At 49.9% G+C, this 27,437-nt stretch overlaps 1 protein-coding gene across 4 annotated transcripts; it reads left to right on the forward strand.

Moving 5' to 3' along the window:
* Positions 1–83: 83 nt before the first annotated feature.
* Positions 84–27,328, forward strand: PI4KB (phosphatidylinositol 4-kinase beta). 4 transcript variants are annotated; one of them, XM_046003228.1, is made up of 13 exons: positions 87–746; positions 8,251–9,187; positions 13,835–13,879; positions 15,211–15,233; positions 16,267–16,495; positions 18,183–18,410; positions 19,983–20,092; positions 20,615–20,719; positions 20,923–21,046; positions 21,794–22,059; positions 24,820–24,952; positions 25,199–25,319; positions 26,458–27,328. In XM_046003228.1, exons 2-13 carry the CDS (start codon positions 8,279–8,281, stop codon positions 26,637–26,639), a joined length of 2,475 nt encoding a protein of 824 aa, XP_045859184.1. In that variant the 5' UTR covers positions 87–746; positions 8,251–8,278; the 3' UTR covers positions 26,640–27,328. The 4 variants fall into 4 exon arrangements, with proteins under 4 accessions (XP_045859191.1, XP_045859199.1, XP_045859184.1 ...); XM_046003235.1 differs by lacking the exon at positions 15,211–15,233 and having other exon boundaries at positions 84–746; positions 16,268–16,495; XM_046003243.1 differs by lacking the exons at positions 13,835–13,879; positions 15,211–15,233 and having other exon boundaries at positions 85–746; positions 16,268–16,495.
* The last annotated feature ends 109 nt before the right edge of the window (positions 27,329–27,437 follow it).

Consider the following 27,437-nt stretch of genomic DNA (forward strand, 5'->3'; position numbering starts at 1 on the left):
CGGGCTCATTTACATATAATTTGCATGTTCAGGTACTTATGGAAGTACCCGACGTGTCTATACTTCCTTTCTAACAGGGCACCCGCACCGGCCTACGGACCTGCCGCTCTCCGCTCTAGGACAGGAGCCCCTTTCCCTAATCCAGTAAATTTTACTACCTTCTCGGTTCCCTAGCCTCGCAAACGCTACCTCTTAACCTCACGAACATTGGCCCCTCCTCCCACCCGTAGGATCCTCCCTTCGTCCTCTCCTCCCTCCCCAGCTTCCAAAAGCGTCTGACCCGCCCCCTTTTCTATTTTTTTTTTTTTTTTTCCCCTTTTCTATTTCTGAACGGGCATGTTCCAGGCAGCTTACCCGACTCCTTAGATTGCTATAGGATTGGTAGGGTCCTGAGCGTCGGAGAAGCAGGAAGGCATATCCCAAGAAGGGTTGCTGGGACTCACAAGAAGAATTGAGCCCTCCTGGGATTTTTTTTTTTTTTTTTTTTTTTTTTTTTTTTTTGTCTTGCTTTTGCGGAGGGAAGGCGAGGAGGCTGGGCGACCCGGTCCTACTTGAGGCAGTGCGAAGGCCCCCTCAGGCGGCGCCGAGGGCAGCCCTTAAGCCGGGGCCTGGCTCAGCCGCCGCGGCCGCTGTCAGGGAAGCGCAGGCGGCCAATGGAACCCTGGAGCGGGCGCTGCTGCTGAGGCGGCGGTGTCGGCAGCCCGACCCCGACCGCCCGCACCCCCATCGTGGGGGGGTCCCCCGAGGTAAGCGACCCCTACCCCGTGAGTCTTCCTGGCCCTGTGAGTTGTGGGGAGGAGTCCCTCTCCCACCCTGTCCCGGGCAGTGTGCCCCCGCCCCCACACTTGGGTTTGACTACAAAACTGCTCCCTGGGTGGCAGCTACACCCCGGGTGCCTTCTCCACCCTTTCTCCCCAAGTCTAGGGTCTCCTCTGCTTTTTTGGCCTCCTCTTCTGTTTAGCTCCTCCCTCCGTCCCGGGATCTCCCCCTCCCCCTTATCCCTGTTGCCTCCGTCCCGAATTATTTTCTCCTAAGTCACTAACCGTTCATCAGGGTACCTTGTAATGTCCATCCTTGTTTGCCCTTCCTCGTTATCTGTGTTCCTGCCCCCAAACCTTTGCCACAGCCTTCGCCTTCATCCCTTTTCCTATTTTTGCCCCTCTCCTCTTGTCTCGGTGCAGCGACAGCACTGGATTCCCATTTCCCTGAGCTCTCTTTTCCCTGTGGCCCTCTATTCCTCTGTTTCTGATTCCATTACCTCACCGCCACCCACCCAGCGTCTAGCTTCCAAGAATTGCCTGTTCCCCTCCCCTTAAGGAATCTCAGGCCCTCATTGTCATTCCCAAAGTAACACTGGCACTGTACTTTGACCTTAATCCTTACCCTTCTCTAGAGTGCTTTATGACCCCTGTAACTTTCTTTAGCTTCCCTTTCCCCCCCGTCCTCAGTACCCCAACCTCTGGAGGTTTGTTCCTATAGAAAAGATCTGACAGTGCGTCTTCCCATTCAGGATTTCCATCTCTGGCACTTTCTCTCTTGAGTTTCAAGGATTTTGCTAATCCTGTGACCCTTGGTTCTGCTTTCCCTGTAGTTTTTTAATGTGTTTTCTGTCACATTCATTATCTCTACATACCACTTATTTCAGGATCAGCTAAACCTTGAACTAAGAAGAAAATGTGTTGAGAGGAGGGACAGGGGGAGGGGGAAGCCTCAGCTGTTTCACTCAGGCTTTTCTGGACAGAAGTGTGTTTCTGAAGGATGGAGTAAGTTTTGTAGTTCATATCAGATTGCGCTTTGTTGACTACCCAGGATCAGCCACTAAGAGGGACGAACAGGCCTGCATGGAAACTGTGTGAGATTGTGAGAAATTTTGTTTCGGATTATTTGATTTTAGGCTTGTCCTTAAGAGATCACTGAGTAGAGTGTCTTCCAGATCTACAAGGAGTCAATTCATTGTCTGTGGCTTAATGGAATGGTTTTGGTTGATTCCATAAGGGCTTAGGCCTAGGGGTTGGGGTTGGGGGTAACTGGAAAAAGAATATGAGACGTTGGACATTCAGAATCAGGACTCCTGGGTTCAGCATGTAACTTCCTCAGTTGACCTCTAGAGTGACCTTTTTGGGAGAAGGGCCCACTCTGTAGGCATCAGCAGTAATAGGCTACTTGTAGGATGTGGGTTGGGGGGAAATTAGACTTGGTTTATTTGTTTACAAAACGTTCTGAGTTTCACAGATGAAAGGCATTTTTTTTTTTTTTTTTTTTTTTGACAGAGAGAGATCGCAAGTAGACAGAGAGGCAGGCAGAGAGAGAGAGGGAAGCAGGCTCGCCGCCGAGCAGAGAGCCCGATGCGGGACTCGATCCCAGGACCCTGAGATCATGACCTGAGCCGAAGGCAGCGGCTTAACCCACTGAGCCACCCAGGCGCCCCGAAAGGCAATTTTTTAATTTTTATTTATTTGACAGAGAGAGATCACAGATAGGCAGGCAGAGAGAGGGAGAAGCAGGCTCTCCGCTAAGTGGAGAGCCGGACACGGGACTCGATCCTAGGACCCTGAGATCATCGCCTGAGCGATGAAGGCAGAGGCTTTACCCCACTGAACCACCAGGCACTTTCCTGCAAGAGGTGTTTCTTCGTAGTGGTTTAGCGACCTGAGAGGTTTTCCTTCATTGTGATCTCTCTATTGGGTCTTTCTAGTCGACAGTTGTGGTAGTAAGGCCATTTGAAAGACAAGCTCCAGGTCTGCTTCCTTTGTCTGCCTTGCCTTTTTTCTCCACTACATGAAGTTGGTGACCACCTGTGCTGTTCCTCTTGGACTTGACTCCAGATTCTGTAGGTGGAAAGTGTGTTTGTGGGAAAGCCTTTTGAGGAAAACGGCTGGAAAAGAGAACTTGGAGTGAAGTGGGGCTCAGGAAACTAGTTGCTCTCTGGTATGCCATGTCTCTCTTGGCCTGTGATAGTGAAGAGGGCATGTGAGGTTGGATTTATCTTCCAACTCTAGGTCTTTTTGGAAGTAATCATACTTCCTCTTCCCACTTCTCCCTTGTCTCTCTCTTAACTGTTACCCAGAGTGCAGTCTCCTCATCCTCCTTTTTAGGAGCAGTTTTACTCCTTGGAAACACCCCCAAAGAGATATTGTATTTCCCCTAGTTTCCCTGCTTCATTCTCATAGCAGGATCCACACTGCATGAGAACATGTTTGCTGAATGCCATCCAAAGCAGCAAATTGAGATTCTTTGATTTGGGAAAGAAGTTTGGGAGGAACCTTTCAGTAACTGGCATGAGACAAGAGAGGGCCTAGTCCAAGCACATTTGGGGCTTGCTGCAGGGAGGAACAGTTCAGAGCGAGGTGAATGCACAGGTTACTTTCTTTGCCATCCTCTGTTTCAGCAGGGGCTCCCAGAGCTGGCTTGAGCTGTCTGACTGGATCTGCTTATACCAGCTCCCATGGCCCTGCACAGAGACCTCTCAGCTTGATTCAATATTGACTTAACTACTCTGAGACTACTGCCTTCCCTACCTTTCTCCTGCTAGCTCGAGAATGCCCTCTTCCCTGATGCCAGTCCCCCACTGGGGCCTCGGGGAAGCATTCACATGATTCCTGCTAGGACCTGAGCCTACTTCACTATTTGGCCCCAAGTTTCTATGAGGAAAAAGTAGTACTTGATCTTCACTTTGTCCATTGAGGTCAAGGGGAAAAGATGAGCTGAGACCCTTTTAACAAAAGGTTTGAGTTAGACTTTAAGATATGAGGAGGAACTTCTTAACAGCGGAACAAGCAGCCTAAGGTGATGCGGTATCTCTTTGGAAGAGCAGCTTCTTTTTAAAAATTATCATCAAAGGTGGGGTGCCTGGCTGGCTCAGTTGGTGGAGCACACAACTCTTGATCTCTGATTTGTAAGTTCAAGCCCCACAATGAGTGTAGAGATTACTTAAAAAAATAAAATCTTTAAAAGAAAATTATTATTAAAGGCAAACATGCACTTGGTAATAAATCCAATGGTACCTAAGAGTTTATGGTAAAATCAGCAGTCCCTTTCCATTCTGCCCAGGACTCCTTTAGAGTGAACATCTTAATTATCTCCATGTCACCATAGCATTGGATAAAATGCTTGTGCCTCTATTTCTTGATTTTTTTATTTATTGTTACAAAAGAAGATTGAACGTTAGAGGATTTATACTTCTTGTTTATATAATTGTCATTATTATTAGAAGCCCGTGTAATTTTAAATAACATATGTGAACTTCTCTTTCTTTTCCATGAACTTGTAACAGTCTGTTTTAACTATCCACCTTGTAGGATGAAGATAGTGACTTCACTATCCTTTTTTCCAACTCACACGATCCATCTCAAAGGGAAGAAAATTGAGCTTGCCTATCTGCTTGGAAATCAGATGATCTCTTAAGACAATTCCACGAAAGTACAGGAACCTTTAAAAACACGAGGATTTGTCTGAACCTTTTCATATATTCCTAGTCCCCCAAGAAGGGAATGGTCATTAGCCTGGTGGGGGGGATTGATTTGGGGCTTTCTACTATCTTGTCTCAGCAGAGACCAGTCCCTTTAATGGAGATCAGTGGAGGGTTGGAGGGCTCTTTGCCTGGAATCTTTTGAGGAGATGAGAAACAGAAAGCCAGGTTAAACGTCCCCTCTCCCTAGAGTTTTTGCAGACATTTACTTAAATGCTAAGTCATACAGAACACAAGCATATACACCCTCTCTGTCCTCTATAGCCACTGCTGTGCTCAGCCCTGAACAGCCCCCTGATGCATGGATGAAGATTCCCTACATTACCCAGACAATTAGCTGTGGAGCCCAATCAGTTGTTAACACTCCTCCACTCCCACCCCAGTGCCTAGAAGCCAGCTGCTAGGCTGGGGTGGGGAAGGCCTCTAAGGGTTCCTTCATCATCCAATTGGAAGACCAGTTTAGGCTCCCAGTGTGAAATGTGGAGCCTCAGTTGTTCGAATGTTCTTGAGAGCATAGGAGCCATTTGATATTAAAGGTTTGGATTGTCGTCTTTTTTTCTGTTCTCTTGCAAGGGGAAGGGTGATGAATAGAGGACATCTTCCTTTTTTCTTTTGCTTTCTAGTCCTTTCGCTTTCTTTAGAATGGTTCCTTACCAAAGCTATATTGTCTTTGCTTTTGAAAAATGAATGAATTGATGTTGAAGATTGTATTAGGACTTAGGTGTTGGAGAATCCCTTTCCTATTTCTTATTGTCTAAATTGGCAAGTCAACATCTCCTCTCCCCATGACTTGTTTCAGATGTAGCCAATCCTTGAGGCTCAGGGAGGCAAGGGAGGTCCAGCTCCAATTTGGTAGTTTCTAGTGGCAGAGCCACTAGAGAGGAGTCCAGCTTCCCTGCATCTCTTGACACCATCTGGTTCCCTGGGGAATAAGAACTGTGAGATGGAGGTCTGTTCAGTGCAGTGCTGTGATGCGGGATTCCTGGCTAAGCTCTGGGATAAGAAATAATAATAATAATAATGGCATCCTTCCCTCCCCTCCTGGTGCCAGTAATAATCCCAGTAGTGATCATTGAAGCAGGCATCTGCTGAGGATCCTGGGAGGTCTGAGGTGCTGTATATGGGAGGCTATCTGAACTTCATGTCCCTTGGAAGTATTGAAAAGTGGATTTCAGGAGCTTTTGATAACTTGGAAGTCTCTGGAGTAGAGGGAAGGGGAAAGATTTGCTAAGCATAGAGACACTGAGGGAAAAATAAAAGCTGGTTGTATAAAATGACTGAGGCTATCATGTGAGTTTTTCAGCAAACCTAAAAGGTGGTGGTCTCAGTTGAGTTAGAATGACCCACTGGGGCAGAGTGCTCTGCAGAGTTGTGGCAAGGAGTGATTAAAGCTTTCTTATTATTTCTGTGTAACCTAAAGTTGGCGAGTAGAGACAGCTCCACATAGGCAGCCATGCTGGTTCTACTACTTAGAGGGCTCTGCCTAATTTTAGGAGAGAGCATGATGAACGAGTTGCCAAATTTTTACTGATACCAAGTGTAAGCTGCATCAGAGAAATTAAATTCAGGGATGCGAACTTCTTGTTTGACAGAGTGGGGAGAAAGATAAACTAAAGTAGCCTTTTTTGGTGATCTTTGAGAACAGAAGAATTCCCCATCTGTCTTCCTACAAGACTTTAGTAGTGACTGCTGGGAGGCAGAGCAGAGTAACTGACTTTTTTTTTTTAAGATTTTATTTATTCATTTGACAGAGAGAGAGAGAGAGCACAAGTAGTCAGAACAGCAGACAGAGGGAAAGGGAGAAGCAGACTCTGCTGAGCAGAGAGCCTGATGCGGGACTCGAACCTAGGACCCTGGGATCGTGACCTGAGCCCAGGGCAGCCCCTTAACCAACTAAGCCACCCAGGCGCCCCTGAGATTAACTGACTCTTAACATTTCAGAGGTGCAAGAAGAGGCACTGTAAGAGTAGTGGTGGGAAATGGGGCTTCCTGCCCTGATTAGAGAATTTGTATCTCAAGCCTCCTTTCACCAACCCAAAGTTATATGCACCCAGACTTGCTTCAAAGGCAGCGTCACTAATAGTTGGAAACTACCTGCATTTCAGCTCCACAGTAGATTCTGTCTTCCTCTTGCTCACGCTCTTGAGTTAGTCTTAAACTCACTCTCATTTGTGTTTTTGTGAAAAGGCCTCTGAGCCTGTTGTTGACTATAGTCAGGCTCTGGAGCTGGGTTGATCTGACATCAACAACGTGCCTCTCCCAGTCTTTGCTTTGAAATTTCCTTTTGTTCTACTATTCTAATCCAAATTTGGTGGGGCTCAGGAGAATCGTTCTAGGAGGGCAGTGGCTTTTGTCAGCAATGTTCTCTCACCCCTGAGAGGGATTCTTGGTGATGTGATTCCTGTTCCTCCGTGTTCTTTGGATGTTATAGACCCATGAGCTCTAGCTGAATTCTTTTTGCCTTCTCCCAGCCTTTCTAGTTCTTGGGCTGTGTGTATGATAATGGAGAAAGTAGTGTTGCGGGTAGGAGAGGGGTGTCCTGGGAGATTCTTAGACACAAGTTTTTGGGAGATTCTTAGACAACAAGTGTAACTCTGATTGACTTATTTCCTTATTAAACAGTGTATGTGTGTGCACACACACACTCGTACACATACACACTGTTAACTGGTTTGTTAGGTGATTAGGATTCACCTAATATTTATTGAGTACTACTGCGTGCCAAGGACTGTGCCAGATCCTACACTCCTGAAGTTTTCCCGCACAGCAGTAATAAGAAGTGAATGTGTTTTTCCCATTTTGCAGTTGAGGAAACAAACTCAGAAGATACATGGTTTGCATAAGTTTACACATCTGATAATGGCAGAGCTAGGATCTTGAATCCCAGCGCAGTTGACTCCAAGTTCAGGAGTCTTTCCACTATTCCTAACTGCTACAGCACTAAAGAAAGGGGGAATGACGTCATGAAGCCAGACAAGCAAGAAATGGCACACTTCAGCAGGGGTGTTGATGGTTGTTTTAGAACTGTTTTCTTCTCAGTGAAGCCTGGATGTTATTTGCTGGCCCTTATTCCTTGGGAACTTTGAGTATGAAGGGAAGGTAAGAAAGTATCTGTGTCTAGAAAAACATATCAGGACTTGGATACCGGGGGTATCTGGCTGGCAGTTGGAAGAGCATGGGACTCTTGATCTCAGGATCTTGAGTTCGATCGAGCCCCACATTGGGTGTAGAGATTACTTAAATAAAAATAAACCTTAAAAAAAAAAAAAAAGACTTTGATACCAAATGGAGGTGAGATGCTTAGGACCTGTGCTGGAGTGTTATAGGAGTAAGGAAATATGATTTAAAGAGGAAAAGAGAAAGGTATTGGCAGGCATGTCAAGAGAAACACAAGACCACAAAGATAGAAAAGCATCTGAAGAGTGAGCGACAAGGGAATAAGACCAGAATTGCTTCCCAGTCTACCTGAAGAATTTGTAAACCTCTGTAAGCATAACGTATAAAGCAGCATTTTGCAAATGCAAGTTAGGACCAGAGGCTAAGCGGATAGCTAAGTGCAGAAGGAGGGGAGAGTACTATGGCAATTAGCAGTAGAGGTAGTCAGGGAAGGCTTCCTGGGAGATGACTTCTCATCTGATTTTGAAGGAGTCTAAGGAGACAAAAGAGAGGAGGGGCCTGGGAAGGTTTCATGGTGGGTGAAAGGAAGACCTGAGGATGGCACTACTAACCATTGTATGTATGTGTCTCCCTTTCTGTTCCTTTCTCCCTCCTTCCTCCTGTAGCTTGGAAGCTCGAAGTCTGGCTGTGGCCATGGGAGACATGGTGGTGGAATCTGCCCCCCTGAAGCCAACTTCTGAGCCCACTCCTAGCCCATCAGGGAATAATGGGGGTTCCTTGCTAGGCATCATCACAGAGGGGGTTGGGGAACTATCAGTGATTGACCCTGAGGTGGCCCAGAAGGCCTGCCAGGAGGTGCTGGAGCAAGTCAAGCTTTTGCGTGGAGGTGTGGCTGTATCTAGCCCAGATACCCCACTGGAGTTGGTCAATGGGGATGTTTTGGACAATGCGATCCGTTGCCTGGACGATCCACCTGCCCAGATAAGGGAGGAGGAAGATGAAATGGGGGCCGCTGTGGCCTCGAGCACTACCAAGGGAGCAAGGAGGCGGCGGCAGAACAACTCTGCCAAACAGTCCTGGCTGCTGAGGCTATTTGAGTCAAAACTATTTGACATCTCCATGGCCATTTCATACCTGTACAACTCCAAGGAGCCTGGAGTACAAGCCTACATTGGCAACCGGCTCTTCTGCTTTCGCAATGAGGATGTGGATTTCTATCTGCCTCAGTTGCTTAACATGTACATCCACATGGATGAGGACGTGGGTGACGCCATCAAGCCCTACATAGTCCATCGCTGCCGCCAGAGCATTAACTTTTCCCTCCAGTGTGCCCTGTTGCTTGGGGCCTACTCTTCAGACATGCACATTTCCACTCAGCGACACTCCCGTGGGACCAAGCTCCGGAAGCTGATCCTCTCAGATGAGCTGAAGCCAGCTCACCGGAAGAGGGAGCTGCCCTCCTTGAGCCCAGCCCCTGACATGGGGCTGTCTCCCTCTAAGAGGACTCACCAGCGCTCTAAGTCCGATGCCACCGCCAGCATAAGTCTCAGCAGCAACCTGAAACGAACAGCCAGCAACCCTAAAGTGGAGAATGAGGATGAGGTAAAATGCCTGGGAGGGGCAGCGGGGCAAGATGGCATGGAGACAGGATGTCTGACCTACAATTCCTCTGTCCTTTTCTCTCCTTCCCTCTGTTTCATTTCACTGATAAAAGCATGGGATGTCAGAGTGGAAAAAGACCTTAGAAATCATGTATCCCAACTGTCTCATTTTACAGAGGAAGAACTCAGAAACCTATAGAGATATAAGTGACTTGCCTCAGGTCATGTAGCTAACAGCAAGGCTGACAATCCTGACTCTGTCCTGTTGTTTTTACTCAACTTCACTGCCATTCCATTAACCACTTACTTACTGAGAACAGTGGCAGAGACCCTCTCCACCCTGACTTGAGACCTGGGATATCTACCAGAACCTCTCAGAGTAGCAGCCATCAGGGAGGAAAAGGGATGGTGTGTGTGCTGGGGGTAAAGGTATAAATAGAGCCTTAACTTCATTCTCCTGGTCACTCCACCTCATAATTCTCTGCCCCACTCTCCAGAGATCCTGCTTCTTGTTGACTTAAGAATAAGGTTCCTTCCCTATCACTGAGGTATCTGCAGAATGCCCTCATCCCTGCCTTTCCTTGGGGAAGGGATGTCTTAGCATTTGGGAGAAGCACAAAGGGAAAAGGGAACCAGTCTTGGTGTAGAGGAAATCTTGGGCATGTCCAGAGATGAGTCAGAGACCTGAAAGCTGGAAAGAAGAGAAGGCCACAGGAACATTTGGGGTGTCCAGAGCAGGGAGGAGATAAGCACATCAGTAGGTTATGCCCACCTTCCATTCCATATCTGGACTGATAGCTTGGAAGTTGCCACTGGACAATTGTCAGTGACCTGGTGTCCCAGCCAGACAATGATGCCCCAGTCCCCGCTCTGACTCACCACTGGCCCAGCTCTCATCCTGGCTGCCAGCCCGGCCTGGGAAAGAAGGGAGAAAAGAACAAGGAATTTGCACTTGTTGGAAAATGCATATTGCTGTGGTGGTGGCATCTGCCCCATGGGGCACATAACCCACCTACGGTTTTGATACAATGGGACTTCTTTTCAGCTTCTTTGAATCTGAGTGACCAGGGAAGGGAAAAGGCAGGACAGAGGGAGACTACAGAGCCTGCTTTCTGGGAAATTTGGGGTTTTGTTAGGATAATAATAGTGAAGCTAAAAGAGCTGACATGTATTGGGCCCCTCTTAAGTGCCAAGCATCATGCCAACCTCAACAGTCTTAAGAGACAGGGATTATTTTCCAATTGAAGAGACAAGCTTAGAGAGGTGAGGTGATTTGCCCAGCATCCCTCTGCTGGGCCTCACATCAGGTGTTGCTCTTAATTATTCAGCTGAGCCATCTCTCTTATTTCTCAGCATCTGCATTCCCAGGTCCTCAGCTGTCCACTTGGGGAAGAATGGCCTAAGCCCATCTAGGTTTCCACAATTCCCTGCACAGGCAGAAGAGCGTAGACGTTCTCAGAACCAAAATGGACCATTTTCTTTTCTGGTTGAGCTTGGCAGGGAAGTTCAGAGTCATGAGGGAGGTTGTTGCAGAACAAGAAGAATCATCCACATCTGGTGGGACTAAGGTCCTGAAGGGTTTGGGGGCCCCTTCTCTTGGGGTCAAGCCTGTAGCAGTATATGTGTGAGCAGCTGCAAGTGAGCCCCTTGGTGCCTCCTGTCAGGCATGGCTTTTCTCTATACTCACTTGGTAGTCGCCATCTTAGGACCAGAAAAGCTGAAGCCTCGGGCCTACTCTGTGCTGGTCCTTGGTCCCTCTTCCTTGGATCTAACTCCTTCCGAGGATGGGATTATAGGTGACTATGAGACATGAGGTATTCTTTGAGCGCTAAATCCTCTGGGGTGGCTTCTCTGGCTGCCATTCTTCCCTGGCTCTTTATCATGGGTTATTAGATCCAGGAAAGGAAGGAGATACCAGATCCCTAGGCATTCCCGGCTTATCTGATGCCAGCAGAATGAGATATCCGAATCCACTGTGTGTTCTTAGGAAACGTGAGAGCAGGAATGAGCGAATAAATATGAATATCTCTGGGGTCTGAGCATTGGAGTCTTCAGCACAGAGGTCTGTCCAAATCCCTTTGGCAGTTTGAGGATATGTCTGTCAAGGCTTTTGTTCCCCACATACCAAGGAAATTGGTTTTCCTCCTGCTCCTCCTTCTCCCCTGTTATGCAACATTCATTCACTCAACAAATGAGCTTGTACCGTGTGCACAGCGCATGCCAGAGGCAGTGAGGGATGAAGGATGAAGTGCGGCTCTTCCCTGCAAGAATTTATAATGTGGAGACACCATTTTATCTACGTGTATGACTCTCAATTTTGTATACTGAAACTTTACAGAATTTATCTGGTGGAGCCTTTGACTCTCTTAAAAAGCTGTTTCCTGCATATAAGGAGGAAGTCTGCAGCTTACTAAACAAAGCACGTCATTATCTAAGGAGAAGTTCTGGAGGGTAAAGTGAGGCCACCAAGAAGAGGCCCCTGCTCACGCAGTTCTCTTCCTGCCTGGAGTCTCCCTGCATGGTCCTTTTCTGCCCAGATCTCACACAGGGGTTCTGTTTTCTTTTAATGATGGATCTTTCACACTCTCCACAATAAGCCAAGGACTCTAGCATAGATTTCTCCCAGCCCCCACCATTTCAGCCCCTGAAGCCTGCTGCTTCAAAGCAGATTTTGTCAGCCTAATTGGAGGAGTCTGCTCAGGTAGTCTTTCTTCCCATTAGTAGCCAAATGGTAAACATTTTGGCCTAGAATATGGGTGTCCAGGGAGCAGAGATGATTTAGCTACCGCCCCACCCCCCGCCCCACATCATGACACTCTAGTAGATCAGCTCTGGCTTTTCAGGACTATAACCTTTGTACAGAGAAATCTGTTGCATGTCACACTCGAAGCCCCAGTGGGCTTTCCAGCCTGATGTGGTGTGATGTCAGCTTCTTGGCCTCAGCTTTTCTCCTGGAGCTGACTCAGTATGAGTGACTCAAGCTTACAGAGTAGGAGAGAGGAAAAGATCATGATATACCTCCCTTCCCCCAAGGCTACTGAGTCAGTCAGGCCCTGTCTGTGGAAGAATCAGCTGGAGCATTGGTCATGGAGCTGGTATCCTTCCTGCCTGCTGTTCCTTCCCCGACCACCTCATGGATAGAAATTGAACCACTAAGTCCGAATAGGCCCTGACATCCTCACTGCCTCAGTTCTTCCTCCTACCTCTTGCCAAAGCAGAGGAGTTGTTGCCTTGGGATAGTATTTGGCCTGCCTTCTCCAAGTGCCCCTCTTCTCAGATTCTTCGAGGAATATCCTGACTATAGGACCTCCAGCTAGAAGAGAATGTAAACTGTGGATTAGAATTAAGTAGATGCTTGAAATGCTGATTGTGGAGTAGAAGCTCAGTGACTACTGCCCTCCTGCCCTGGGAGCTCCCAGGACTCTGTCTCTTAGTCAAGGCCCTGCCCTTCTGCCATCTGTGCATGCGTATTGCCGCCTTCTTCCTGCCCTGGGAGACCTTGGTGGACAGAACTCAGATTGGGCCCATGCACAAGCTACAGTAGAGCCGCTGATGACAAGTGTGACCACCAGCCCTTTCCCAGTGAGACACGGCTGGGTGAGATTCAGATAAATCTCCTAGGCTGGGACCTGGACAGTTGCTGCCCCACTGCTCAGCTTTCTCAGGTAGATTCAGCTAGGACCAGCTCCCCAGCTGAGGTCCAAAGATTGTAATGTACTGAGCGTGGCATGAAAAAGATAGGAAGCCTGGGGAGGTTAAGTAGATAGGAGAGTTAGCCATCTTTTACACCTAGCAACATCTAGCCCAGAAGTGTCATGCTCATGGATCTGGGGTGTCCCTTCTCACATGGCTCAAGGTTGGGACTGGTCTTCCCAGGATGATAATGAGGCTGGTTGGAAAGGAGACACCCCTGGTACTGAAGTTTAGCTCTTTTTTTTTTTTTTAATTATTTTTTTTTAAGATTTTATTTATTTATTTGACAGAGATCACAAATAGGCAGAGAGGCAGGCAGAGAGAGAGAGGGAGCAGGGTAGAAGCAGGCTCCCCGCTGAGCAGAGAGCCCGACGCGGGACTTGATCCCAGGACCCCGGGATCACGACCCGAGCCAAAGGCAGCGGCTTAACCCACTGAGCCACCCAGGCGCCCCTGAAGTTTAGCTCTTTGACTTCCACCCTGACATTTGCAAGAAGCTGGAGGAATGCAGGCATTCCAGTATGGGGGCCATGCAACTTGTTAAATTCAGTCTCTTTGTGGCAGCTTCCACAGAGAAGGGTTTGGTTGGGAGCATGTGAGTGGCTGAAGAGAAAGGCAGCTAGGCGTGCACTTACTGCCCTGAGGCACCCAGCTGTAGGGTATGTCCTCTAGGGAGAGCTTGGTGCAGGCGAGGAGAGAAGAGGAGAAAGTGAAAAGCCCAGGCCCTCTGTCTCTTCAGCCCTTCTATGATCTGAGCCAGCCCTCCAGCATCTCCCACAAGTTTCAAGAAATTGGGCAAGTAGTGTTTCTGGGTTGACTTTCTCATTAAAGCAGCCAGGTAGAGATACATGAGAGAAGCAGTTACCATCCAAGTTGGAGCTAAATTCTTTGCCTTTGTCTCTCTCCCCTCCCTCCCTGCCCTTCCTCCTCCCCTTGCCCTCTGGCCCTTTCCCAGGAGCTCTCCTCCAGCACCGAGAGTATTGATAATTCATTCAGTTCCGTAAGTGGGGCCAGGCTGGGACTGGGTGGCAGGCTCCCCTCTGTGGCCGCATTTCCTCTCCGTCCCCAGGTCTTCTGAGTCCCCAGGCCAAGGCTGGAGTTAAAAGGTGCCTTTTCTTCCTGGGAGATCAGCCCCTTCCTTCCCAGGACTCCCCAGCCTGGAGGAGTCCCCTGCCCTTTGTCACCAGTGCCCTGAGCCTAGGCTTAGTCCGGCTCAATCCTCCCAGATGCAGCTGGGATGCAGTGCAACTCAGCCCCCAGTTCCAGGTCTCTAGAGCAAACAGCTGGGAGAGAGGTAGAATTTACCCCTGGATTGGAGCCAAGAACTGCTTGGCAGAAACCCCCAGGATCCTGTTTCTCCCACCCAGAACCCTTTCCCCATGGCTTCTGCCATCAGACCATCAAATATTTATTCGGTTCTTCTAAATGCTAGGTGCTGTGCTGGGGAGCAGACCCCAGAAGCAAACAGGATTTGGCCTGAAAGTTTTACCTCCCCATGGCCAGTTTTCTTTTTTAGTTTCAACCATCTTTCTTCCAGGTCTGAGTTCTTCCCTTTCCCAGCTCACTGCCCAGGAGGTTCCTTAATCTGCATTCTCCTTTCTTGTTGCCTCTGGACTAACCCCTGACCCTCTGGTCCCACAGGGTCTCAGACCTTGTTGCTGGGCAGAGACGTGAGAGGAAATGCTGGACCCTCTGGGAGTTTGGATGATTTTTTTACATTTTCTTTTTTATTTATCTACCCAATCAGTTTTCTCCCTTCTGTGCTGATCCCCTTTCAGTCACAACTCCTATCTCCTCCCCATGTGGCAGAGCCTCTCTAGAGGCCTGGGGTCACATCTCCAACATGCTGAAGGAACATAGCTCCCTGCCCCTTACCCAAATGCTCCTTTGAGGATGGGAAGGAATTCTGCCTTTTCTAATCTGAGTTGAGCATGAATTGGTTGGGGTGGAGGGTCCTTGGAACAGTGACCATTTGCCACCTGAGTGGATAGATTAGGGATCAGGATAAATGAAGGAGTGAGTTTCCAAATTTCCTCTTCCTTTCTTTTGCTTTCTCCTTTCTCCTGAGGCCCCTGAGATATTTCCAGGGACCACAGAAGCCCAGTTCTGCTGTCTTCTTTTCTTGATCTCTTTTCAACCCTGTCTCCCGGGGCATCCCCATTTGATTCCCCATACCCTGTTTCATTATTATGTGGGACCCTGAGCCAGTGCCCAGTGAGGCAGAGGCTGAGAAATGAGCTGTTCCTTTGAAACTTGGGTCTTTGCATATGCAGAGATGGGCCGGGTACTACCCATCTTTCAAAAAGAAGCTCTTTTTTGCAGTGTGAGGGAGTGAGGATAGAAATTCTCAGTTCTCAGGAAACTAAGCAGGACCCACAGAGAGGGAGAGAAAGACCTGGTGAGTGAAATGCTGTTTTTTGTAAGAAGAGGAAATATTGTTCTTACCTAGCTGAGGGGAGCTGGGATAGGGATGCTGGTGGCTACCTTGATAAAGTACCCCTAATGGTAGAAGGACTTAGGCTGGGAAAAGGGCTCTTCTGTGTGTCCATCTTTTCCCCCACCCTTACCTCACTGCCCAGACGGACTTTGCCCTCTCTGGGAATGATGAAGTGCCCAGCCTGAGGAACCAAGCTCACAGTAGGGAGTTAATATGGGGAGTCTGTCCCTGAGAGGTAGGGAAAGAGGACCCAAGGAGGAACCCCTGAAGGAGACAGACCTTCAGGGCCCTTGTCAAGGGCTGATAGGAGCTATTGCTTTCTCCACCCACTCCCCACACCTGCCTCCCTCTGTCTGCTTTCTCCCCTCATTAACGCAGAATCTGCTCATCCCCTTGGATCCCCTGCATGTGCACTGACACCTTGTAAGAGATTGTGGGGTGGATAGGGGGATGCTGTGAAAGGTAGCAAAAGTCATTTGAATGGATTAAGTCCTTTGAAAGGAGATGTAGGGACTCAGAGTGCCGCTCCCTAGTCTGGGGCACTGGCAGAGGCCCTCAGCAGAGACTCAGCCCAAGGACCTGGAGAGAAGTGAAACGCATCAGGTATAAGCAGCTCTTCTCTCTGGATGTTGTCCCCCCACCCATCTTGAAGCCTTGGGACAGTTCGTAACAAATTCAGGTCCAAAAGAAGAGGGGTATCTCCAGTGACACAGTTTCCACCCCTTCACCCTCAAGAATCAGCCTGTGGAGGAGTGTGCTGGCTTTTCTACCTTTGCCCAGCTGACACCCAGTTGTCGGGTGGAATGGTGGCATGTCCCACCAGTGCTGAAAGATAGCTCCTTCCCTAGCGTTCTCCAGACTTTGGAATCCATGGCTAGGTGTGGCTAAGTGGGCAGGCCACTTTTTCTGTGGTTTCTTCACCGTCTTTTACTTTGCCCCAACCCCCTGTAGCCCGTCAGACTGGCTCCTGAGCGAGAATTCATCAAGTCCCTGATGGCGATTGGCAAGCGGCTGGCCACACTCCCCACCAAGGAGCAGAAAACACAGCGGCTGATCTCAGAGCTCTCCCTGCTCAACCATAAGCTCCCTGCCCGAGTCTGGCTGCCCACTGCCGGCTTTGACCACCACGTGGTCCGTGTGCCCCACACCCAGGCTGTTGTCCTCAACTCCAAGGACAAGGTAGGTGGGCTCTGGCCCATACCCTACCCCCTATTTGAGTCTCCTCCTGTGGTTGTCGGGTTCATGCATGCACCCAGGGATGCTTCACCAAAATCCTGGCCTCCATGGTCCATGTGCACATGTTGGTCTAGACTTTACCTCAGTGCTGTGATTCTGAGGGCCTTCTTGTCCCCCTTCTTTGGGCCTTGATTTTCTGGACCAAAAGAGGCCTAATCTTTTCAGCTTGCCTCTTCTTCCCATGTCTCAGCAGAGAGTTGCTCTCCAGTCTCCTCCTAGCTCTTTGGTAGCTCTTCCCCAGCCCTTCCATAACTCTTAGGCTTTCCAGATACAGTGACAGTGGGAGTAGAGACATCTCTTATTTCTAAGACCTTTGCTGATCAGAGTGGGAAGGTAGAAGGAGAGAAGGATGCTGGACTCACGTTGGAGAGAATTAGCTGTCTGCTGATTGGAATGAGTACTAATGGTTCAGATTCTTCTTTCAGAAGAAGTATTGAGGATTAGAACCCTGCTTGGAACAGTGCCTGGCTTTTTCCCAGTCTCTGTCCTTGGACAAGCCCCCAAATGGGTTTCTAGGCCTCTCTGAAAGTGGTAATTGATAGTTTTGCCCGAGTATATCATCTGTACATGTTGAAGCTCAGCTGAAACTTTTTTTTTTTTAAAGATTCTATTTATTCGGGTCACCTGGGTGGCTTAGTAGGTTAAAGCCTCTGCCTTAAGCTTAGGTCATGATCCTAGGGTCCTGGGATCAAGCCTTGCATCGGGCTCTCTGCTCAGCAGGGAGCCTCCTTCCCCTCTCTCTGCCTGCCTCTCTGCCTACTTACAATCTCTGTCTGTCAAATAAATAAAAAAAACTTAAAAAAAAAAGATTCTATTTATTTATTTATTTGACGAGACAGCGAGAAAGGGAACACAAGCAGGGGGAGTGGGAGAGGGAGAAGTGGGCTTCCCACTGAGCAGGGAGCACAATGCGGGGCTCAATCCCAGGACCCTGGGATCATGACCCGAGCCAAAGGCAAATGCTTAACTGACTGAGCCACCCAGGCGCCCCATCAGCTGAAACTTTTTTTTTTTTTTAAGATTTTCTTTATTTGAGAGAGAAATTGAGAGAATGAATGAGAGAAGGGGCAGAGGGAGAGCAGTGTGGGACTCGATCCCAGGAGCCTGAGATCATGACCTGAACTTGAAGGCAGGCACTTAACCAGCTGAGCACCCCTGGCACCCATTGGCTGAAACATTTTAAAGACCTATGCACTGGGCGCCTGGGTGGCTCAGTGGGTTAAGCCGCTGCCTTCGGCTCAGGTCATGATCTCAGGGTCCTGGGATCGAGTCCCGCATCGGGCTCTCTGCTCGGCAGGGAGCCTGCTTCCCTCTCTCTCTCTCTGCCTGCCTCTCTGCCTACTTGTGATCTCTCTCTCTCTCTCTGTCAAATAAATAAATAAAATCTTTAAAAAAAAAAAAATAAATAAAATAAAGACCTATGCACTCTCTTGCCCACATTCTTGAAATGTATGTTCACAGGACAGGTTCCTGCCCTGAATGTGGCATTCATAGTATCAAGGGACTGACAGGTGAGGGTTGGAGCTGGGAGTGGGCAGCTGGAAGGACTGTGTCAGCTGAGTTGAGATTTGGGGCATGGTGGTAGAGGGAAGTTGGAAATACTGTTCTCACATACACACTGCCCCTCCAGGCTCCCTACCTGATCTATGTGGAAGTCCTTGAATGTGAAAATTTTGACACCACCACCGTCCCCGCCCGGATACCCGAGAACCGAATTCGGAGCACACGGTCGGTGGAGAACCTGCCCGAATGTGGTATCACTCATGAGCAGCGGGCAGGCAGCTTCAGCACTGTGCCCAACTATGACAACGATGACGAGGCCTGGTCGGTGGATGACATCGGCGAGCTGCAGGTGGAGGTGAGGGAGCTCCCGGGAGGTGGTACTGGGGCCAAGCACCTGTTCTCCAGGAACTTTCACTGTATTTGAGACAAGGCAACACACCCTGAGGCAGGCTGAGGCAAGTGCCCATGGGACAAGGGGGAAAGCTCTGAACACTGCCAGTCTGGAATATTCAGGTGGAGCTCACTTTCCTGCAGAAGGAATTTAGGTTATATATAAGGATGAACTTCTAAGCCCAAGGGAGTGAGGGAAACCTAAAATATTTCTTGAACATCTGCTATGTAAAGTTGTCTGAGAAAAGTAGAGAATAAGTCATACATTCATTCCTTCAAGAAATATTTATGGAGAGCCTTCTTTATGCCAGCCTGGAGTGCTGTGGACTAGTGAACAAGATGATCCCTGCCCACAAGGAATTCATGACCTAAAGAGAAAGGGAACAAAGCCAGTTAGCAGGTAGCTGTAGTATGGTGAGATCCAGGTTGTGCTGGGTCATTATGCCACCCCTGAGGGTGGTGGTAGGACGATCTCCAGACTTGGGCCTGGGCACACCTTAAGTGATTTCCTGAGGAGCAGGTATGTCAGCGGGGCCCTGAAGATGGGTAGGAATTCACTAGACAGAGCATTTCCTGCAGAGGGAATAGCAAATGTGCAGACTGGAGGACAAGACAGCTCAGCTCGTTTGAGGAACCAAAGGACATTACGTGTGGGTGAGAAGTGGTGAAGGAGGAGGCTGGAAAGGTTGGCGTGAGCCAGATTGTAGGAAGGATTCTGTCAACTATGGAAGGAGATTTGGACTTGGTGCTAGGGTTGTGAAGAGCCAGAGCTGCATTTTATGTAGGACTGTGACACAAGCAGTTGTCACTTTGTGAAGACAGACTCTCTGTCCTTGAGCTTACAAGTCCAATTAGACAGATTGGATGCAGACATTTAAGGCGAAAAATCTGTTTCCAGGATACACAACAAGGCAGTGTGCAGTAAGTGCCTAGTGGAGTTGAGAAGTGATCTGCTCCAGAGGAAGAAGAAGGGAAGGGCCTTGCTGTGGACCCTGGGGTCTGTTGGAATATTTTGTATTTGAGAGAGTTGGGAAGATTAGACTGAATGGCTGAGACTGAAGAAATGGTCAGAGGGTCCTAGTTGTGGACCCTGCAGGAGAAGGCAGCTGTAGCCAGGGAAAACTCATAGTAGAAGGCTGAAAGTACAGCTTTCTTTGGAGATCGTGACAGTGGTGTGCAAACCTGAGCACACTGGGGGTCTTCTGGAGAACTTGTTACAAATCCCACTCCTGGTATACTGCTTCAGACTGATGGCAGGATATGGTAATCTGTCTTGTAGCAGCATCCCAGGTGATCCTGATGAGGTAGTTTACACTTAGGGAAGCCTTGCTGTAAGGCCCGTGTGAGTGCCAGGCGTTTGGTGTCCAAGTGGTGAGGATGGCGTGGAAGCAGGGCAGGCCTTCTGGAACAGAGTCCAGAAGTGGGGAACTGTCATGATGCAGAGGTGGCAGCAAGCATGCAGAGTGACTGGAGGAGCAGGTGACGGAAGTGAGGCCTGTGTTTGGCGCTTCTGACCTGTGGTCCCCTGCTCTCCCAGCTCCCTGAAGTGCACACCAACAGCTGTGACAACATTTCCCAGTTCTCTGTGGACAGCATCACCAGCCAGGAGAGCAAGGAGCCTGTGTTCATAGCAGCAGGGGACATCCGGTATGGCCAGACTGCCCTGCCCCGCGTTCCTCCTCCTTCTCAGGCATTGCCTGTCTCTGTCCTTTCCTGTCTGTCAGCCTCTCTTTCCCTCTTCTTTCTCCTTACTCCATCCTTGTCCTGAGGCCACCAAACTTGAGGCGGTGAAGGTACAGGTTGAAAAATTACTGGGCCAACACAGAAGGAAGTTACATTTAAGAGAACTCCATAGGGAGTAGCATTTCTTGGAGTGGGTCTGAGGATTACATGTATCAGAATCAAGGGAGAGGGAGGAGAGCTTGCTGGAAATGCAGATGTGGAGCTACACCTGATCTGAATCAGAGTCTCTGTCCAGAAATGGGAAGGGCCTAGTAACCTGCATTGCAACTTGAATGCAGGACACCAGGTTAGCAAAACTCTTAGCCCCGGTTTCTATCTCTGTGTGCCCAGAATCAAGGAAAGAGTGCAGGAAATGCTGGCATAGTCAGGGACATGAGGCTCTGGGGTAACCTCCTCCAAGCAAATGATACAGTTTCTTCCTGCTAGACGGAGGCTTTCAGAGCAGCTGGCTCACACCCCCACAGCCTTCAGAAGAGACCCGGAAGACCCTTCTGCTGTTGCTCTCAAAGAGCCCTGGCAGGAAAAAGTAAGGTGAGTTGGATGGGTGTGGTTTCCAAAGCTTGGAGGTGGCCTTAGGTACTCACTGCTCCATCTGTCTTGTCCGCCAGTCTCTCCCAAACTATCAGGCTCCCAGGCATCTGAGTCGTTGCCTTGTGGGGAGTTTGATTTGGACGTCAGGCAGAAAGCAAGGTCTGTCCTCAACCCTTTGACACCTTTTGTTTCTTTCTTCACAGGCGAATCAGAGAGGGCTCCCCCTATGGCCACCTCCCCAATTGGCGGCTCCTGTCAGTCATCGTCAAGTGTGGGGATGATCTTCGCCAGGAGCTCCTGGCCTTCCAGGTGTTGAAGCAACTGCAGGTAAGAGAGGGAGGGAGTAAGGGGAACTCAGCCCAGCTGAGGTGAGCATGCAGGTTGTTATACAGGTTGTTCCACAGGGAGCTCTGCTAGGGACCAGCCTCCTACCCAGGTTTAAGTTGGATGCTGACCCTGCACCTTCCCCCGTGTGCGTCCCTAGGAACTACAGCCACAAGAACAGCTCCACAGCGACCCCTCGTGGCCCCTCTGTGACCTGCGCCTGCTGTGATCTCCGAACTCTGGGAGGCTAGATTTGTCCTCTTAGTCTAACTGGTCTGTGGCAGCTCGTTTGCAGGGTGCAGAGATGTTGATCCCCTGAACCTTTGGATTGGTCGCCTGCAAGCAACTTTCCTTGTCAATCCTATTCTTCTATAAAGACTGTCGTTTTCTTAAGAGGATTTCTCTGGACCTAAATCCTTTCCTGTTTTCTTCGCATTATTTGATTTTGGATTAATGGCTCACATTCTCTAGGCCTGTGAGGTGTTAGTGTGGTTTCCTGTCCTCCCTGCCTTTTTGGGGCTTTCTACCTATACGATGCCTTTCTCACGTACTTCCCCATATCTTGTCAAGCCCTGGCCTTGTCTCAGAACTCCCTGGTCCTCAGGGGGATCAGTAGTTTTACTCACTTGATGGCCTAGAATCCAAGGCCACAAGGATGAGAACTGTTCGAGGTTGGGGACAGAGGGGGATTTTTGCCTCCTCTCCTAGTTCGGAAAGATGATAGTTGCATGCCTCTGTGTCTCCTCACAGTCCATTTGGGAGCAGGAGCGAGTGCCCCTATGGATCAAGCCATACAAGATCCTTGTGATTTCTGCTGACAGTGGCATGATTGAACCCGTGGTCAACGCTGTGTCCATTCACCAGGTGAAGAAGCAGTCCCAGCTCTCCTTGCTCGATTACTTCCTGCAGGAGCACGGGAGTTACACCACTGAGGCATTCCTCAGTGCACAGCGCAATTTTGTACAAAGTTGTGCTGGCTATTGCTTGGTCTGCTACCTACTGCAAGTGAAGGACAGGTGGGTGAACTCCTTATCCTAACCTCGTCCCTTTGTGAGAGTTCTCACTTAACTCTTCACCACCTCCCATTGCCTAGATAGAAAAATGGAATGAACGACACATTTTAAGCAGAGACGTGTTTGTGTGCGATTAAGCAGGGAGGCAGACCAGTTAGTGCCAGGGTACAGGGGCAGAGAGGTGAAGGACTTCAGGGAGGAGCAAGGGTTTGAGCAAGGCAGATGAGGACAGAGACACCTGTGAGGGGAAGGATGCTCCAAGTGAGAAGGCAGCTCAGGGTGCCCGAAGATCAGGCTACCCTGCCAGGCTGGTAAGCAGGCAGCAGCTCCGCTCTGTAGGGGAGGTGAGGTCAGGTCAGAAGGGCCATGGGTATGAGGCTGAGGAGCTTTATTTTGTAGGCAGAGCCAGCCTGTGTTTAGTGACTGCCCCCAGGGTGCAGAGGGTGAGAGTGGATGTACCTGGGTCTGCCATAAAGCAGGAGGTCTTAAGGCCTGGCCTGATGGTAGCGGCCACCCACAGAGCAGAAAAGAGAAGATGGGTATGAGGAACATGCTGGATGTACAGTTGTGCTCCCAGCCCTGAATTCTCCTTCTTGTTCCAAAATGTGAATTTTAAAACTTTTAAGTATCTCTTGTTTTGCCCAGAGCTGTCATTTCTTCCAATATCACATTGACCTTTGTGAGCTCCAGCTTCATATATAGGTGAGCAGGTCAGACAGAGAAAATGATACCACCTGGGTCTTGCTTTCTAAGACCGTCTCCAGACAGTGACCCAGGGTCAGCGCCCTGAGTGCTCCTGTGAGTCGTGCCTCCCACCAGGCAGAGGGCAGCCTCCTGAAAAGGCCGAGACGCCGTGGCCTGTGCTCCTTCGGTTCCTAGTGACATGGCAGCACATGCAGACCTAACTCACAGGGCTGCTTATCAGAAATCTAGTCTCGGTTAAGTGCCTGCCATTCTTATATGAAAACCCTGTCAGGCAGGCATTTCCTTGTGAGGGAAGTAAGGGCCAGGGAGCTTTCAAGACCTGTGGTTATTCTCCCCTGCCCAGCCCTGTAAATGAGCCCTGCAGCAGCTCTGCACGCGCAGGCTGACGGGAAATGTAACTATTGATAAGGAGTTTGGTTGCAAGCTTTAGATTGTCCCTGAAGAAGCAGGGTTTTGAACCCAGGGCCGAGGGAGCCTAGACCTGAGCCCCCGGTTGAGTAAGTGGGTGGCATGGAGGCAGGGGCTAGTCAGGCCTCTGGGCTTTCCTGTAGAAAACCAATATGCTGGGAAGGTTAGAGTCTGTCCCTTTAAAGAGGGGGAGGGGACTGCAGCTGATAGACCTTTTATTTTTTTTTTATTTTTTTATTTTTTTTTTAAAGGTTTTATTTATTTATTTGACAGAGATCACAAGCAGATAGAGAGGCAGGCAGAGAGAGAGAGAGAGAGGGAAGCAGGCTCCCCGCTGAGCAGAGAGCTGGATGCGGGATTCAATCCCAGGACCCTGAGATCATGACCTGAGCCAAAGGCAGCGGCTTAACCCACTGAGCCACCCAGGCACCCTGATAGACCTTTTATAATAACTCAGAGAAAAAAATGGATGTGGTGAAGCCAGGAATGGAATCTGCCAGTGGAAAGAAGTGGCAACAGTGAACGGGGCCTCAGACTGGAATCAGGTGCGGGGTCTCCTTAACTGCTTCAGGATGAGCCCCAAACAACTTTGCAGCTGGAGCTAACGCCAGCAGTTAGGAGAGAAGCTGCCCCTCCGTAGGCTTGGGACCTTGTGCACAAAAGTCACTTTTCCTCCCCCGGCCTGTGTTTTGTCCTGTAAAATGAGACGTTGGATGAGGATATCTAGAACCTCTCTTGCTCCCAAGATTGTGTCTTTGTTGGTAAATTTGTAATGCTTTCCCCAAAGGGAAAGGACTGAGTTGGGACTGGTTCTCTCTCCATCCCCCTCTTCTGGCCAGTCAGACCAAACCTAGAGAAGGTGGCTTCAGACCTGGGGCTCTTAGTCTAACAAAGCCTCTCTGGTGACAGAGGCGGTCTCTTATGTGGAATGGGCCAGTCTCACATGCTTAGCATCATAATTGTTCTTTCTTCTGCTGGCCATTCGTGTGGGAATCACAAAGACCTGGGATTTATCTCCCTCTAACTCTTCTTCCTGCAGCTTCCCCCTAGTAATTGCTTCCTGAGATTTTTTACATTAGTGATTTTACTTAATGGTTAAAGCCTACTCCTCTACTCCTTGGAACCCCCACACAGTAATTAACATTTAAACTCTACTCAGCCCGCTCTCTTGTGGAGGGTCTCTGCTCTGCAGCGGGCTAACAGGAATTACCAGTAAAACTCAGGTAAGTAGGTTCAGAGTGGAGGCCTCCCATTGAGCTGAGGGCTTGGCCTCTGAGAGGATTGGCTAGAACTATAGAGTCCTTCCCTTGCTTCTAGGTTCTCCACTCAGTTGGGATCAGTTTGGTTGCTAGAAGCATGATTTTTGGAAAATGGAAATATTCTTAGACTGGTTTTAAGTTGTTAATAATGACAATTCAACAAAATCATAATGATGGCAATTTCAGACCCCAGAGCCTTTGACAGCAGTTTACTTTTCTGATTTTCCTTCTTTGCTCTGATTAGCGTTAGGTCATAAGAGGTTGTAGGCAGCAACAAACCTGGCAGGAAGCTCCCTTAACCTGGTATCACGTGGCCAGGGTGTTACAGCTTGAGGCCCCTGCCTCAGTCAGACTGACGACTGCCTCTTTCTCTCCTCTGCCCCCTCCTCAGACACAATGGAAACATCCTTTTGGATGCAGAAGGCCACATCATCCACATCGACTTTGGCTTCATCCTGTCCAGCTCACCCCGAAACCTGGGCTTTGAGACGTCAGCCTTTAAGCTGACCACAGAGTTTGTGGACGTGAGTCAGGAAGGAGAGGTGCCTCACTGTGTTCTTTCTCTGTCATGGGAGAGGGAGCTGTGGGCTCCCCCCAAATTAGGGACTAACAGAACAGAAATGGCAGCGACTCATGGTGAGGCTTGGTGCCCTGGGAGGCTTCCTGCCTGTTAGGAGAGTGGGGAAGTCGGAGTTTGGCATGTTTGCCCCAGTGGAGGAAGTCCTGGCTGGCTTGTGAACCCCTGTGCACACATACGTCTCCCTTTGCAGGTGATGGGGGGCCTGGATGGCGACATGTTCAACTACTACAAGATGTTGATGCTGCAGGGGCTGATCGCTGCTCGGAAGCACATGGATAAGGTGGTGCAGATCGTGGAGATCATGCAGCAAGGTGAGTGGGGAAGAGGCCATGTGTTTGGGGACAGGGCAGTGCCCACAGTGCTTCAGGTTTCCCACTTGATGTTGGGCCCCAGGGCATGGAACCTCCAAAAAGTGGATTGCACCTCAAGACTAGGGGCAGTGTTTCCCAGAGGGTGCCATTTGTCCTTTGGGAGTCCTCCTGACTCCTGACGGAGCTGGGTCCCAGGGATGGGAGGGGTTGGGGCGTACACACTGCAGAAGCTATCCCTTAGGCACCCTCAAGGAGAGAACAGCTCCATCTCCAGTCTCCTGGTCCCTGTTTCCCCATCCCTTGTCCACCTGATTTTTTGTTTCCTTCCATCCCTCTGGCTCTGCTCTTTGCCAGCCCAGGTGTTTCCAGTCACCACTTGCCTCCCTGTTGGCCCTTGACCACTGACTGCCCTGTCCCCATTGCCCCTTCCCTGTCCCCATACTTACTCCTCCCTGTGAGCTGGAAGTATTTCCTTTCCACTCTTCTTGATCTATTCTCCCTGAGCCATTTCCTCACTGCCTTGCAACCTGAAGTCTCTTCTCTCCCAGCTCTTTCGGGTCCTCATCTCCATTCCCCCCTCCTCAAGGCTGCTGTGTACACTTGGGCTGAGCTGCCAGTCTCCTCCTCCTCCTCCCCCCATCCCTGCCCCCACCCCACAGGTTGTCGCCGTTGCTCAGGAGCATCCCCGTCTGGCCCCGTGATGACGGTGGCCCAGGTCATCTGTGAGTGTCAGACGTAGCATAGGCAGAGGCCTGCGACCAGATAAGTGCCCAGCTCAGGGCCCATTCCCCAGACCCTCTTCCCAGCCTTCCCTCTGGGTCCTGAGACTCTGCTCCCTCTGCCCTTACGGGGAGGTGGGGGGGGGGGCAGTGTAGTGTCAGCTCTCTCCCCCTCTGCCCTCACCCCCTCACCTAGAAGGGCTTAGGCGTGTGGGATGAAGATGAGCTCAAGACAGGGCCCCCGCCCAACTCCAGCTTCTCTTCCCAGGCAGAACTGCACCCACAGTCGGGGAGCTCTCTGATGTGGGAGGGAAGGGACGCTTCAGACACCCCCAGTTCTGATTTAGCTGCTGTGGCTACTACCACTGCCCCTCCCCACTTTGCACTCCATGACCCTATGCCCTCCCCGCTTCCCCCAGGTTCTCAGCTTCCTTGCTTCCATGGCTCCAGCACCATCCGCAACCTCAAAGAGCGGTTCCACATGAGCATGACTGAGGAGCAGCTCCAGCTGCTGGTGGAGCAGATGGTGGACGGCAGCATGCGCTCTATCACCACCAAACTCTATGACGGCTTCCAGTACCTCACCAACGGCATCATGTGACACCCTCCTCCTCAGGCCCGGGAGTGGTGGGGGATTCAGGGGACCCTCCCTGGGAGGGCCCTTATCTGAGAAACCCCAAACCAGGAAACCCCACCCACGGGCAGTGGAAGGCAAGAAATACAGAGGATCATGTGGTAATTGTAAAGCTTGCGGGGGTTGGGGGGGGAGGCAGCTGTGGGGCCCATACTTGCCGGGGGCTTCCCTGCCCCCAGTGGTGTCATTGTCACCGTCTGATAAGACTGCGGGACTCACTGCCCTCCAGAGAACAGAGGTGATAGATGTGAGGGGCACTGGGGCCTGCCTTCTCACCAGGGTCCAAGAGGTTCTTTCCACAGGCCATCCTTCCTCTGTTCTGGGTCCCATGAGTGGGGGGAGGGGGAGGAGTAGGTTCTTGGTACTTGGGACGTGATCCTGTGGTTGGCCTCTGGCCGTGCTGCTGCCCAACTTTATCTCAGCGACTGGCCTAGGCCCAGTTCCCTTGTTAGGTGGGCTCTGGCGTAGGGTCCTACATCTGCAGAGGTTCCCCATCCCAGGGGCAGGGAAGGGAAGGATCACGACCCCTCCAGTGGATGAGGCTATCAGCCTGGTCACAGGGAATTCCTTGGCCTGATCCCTTTCCCACACCCAGGGAAATAGCTCTCAACTTTTTATTTTTAATTTTTGTTTGAAATAAAGTCCTTAGTTAGCCATCTGTGTCATTTCTGGTTGTATTTTTTTTCAGGACTTGGGGGGTAGGTGAGGAGTAAGAGCAGATGCCTCAGTATCCTGGATGCCGAAGGCAGAGAACTGGGTTGAGGA

This window comes from Meles meles, chromosome 1 (assembly GCF_922984935.1).
Source record: "Meles meles chromosome 1, mMelMel3.1 paternal haplotype, whole genome shotgun sequence".
NCBI lineage: Eukaryota > Metazoa > Chordata > Mammalia > Carnivora > Mustelidae > Meles > Meles meles.

Excerpts from the sequence above, each read along its gene's own strand:
- PI4KB (XM_046003228.1), top strand. The coding sequence starts at position 8,279 with ATGGGAGACATGGTGGTGGAATCTGCCCCCCTGAAGCCAACTTCTGAG. Across the intron at positions 20,093-20,614 it reads ATAGCAGCAGGGGACATCCG|ACGGAGGCTTTCAGAGCAGC; the intron begins GTATGGCCAGAC and ends TCTTCCTGCTAG. Across the intron at positions 24,953-25,198 it reads TGACCACAGAGTTTGTGGAC|GTGATGGGGGGCCTGGATGG; the intron begins GTGAGTCAGGAA and ends CTCCCTTTGCAG.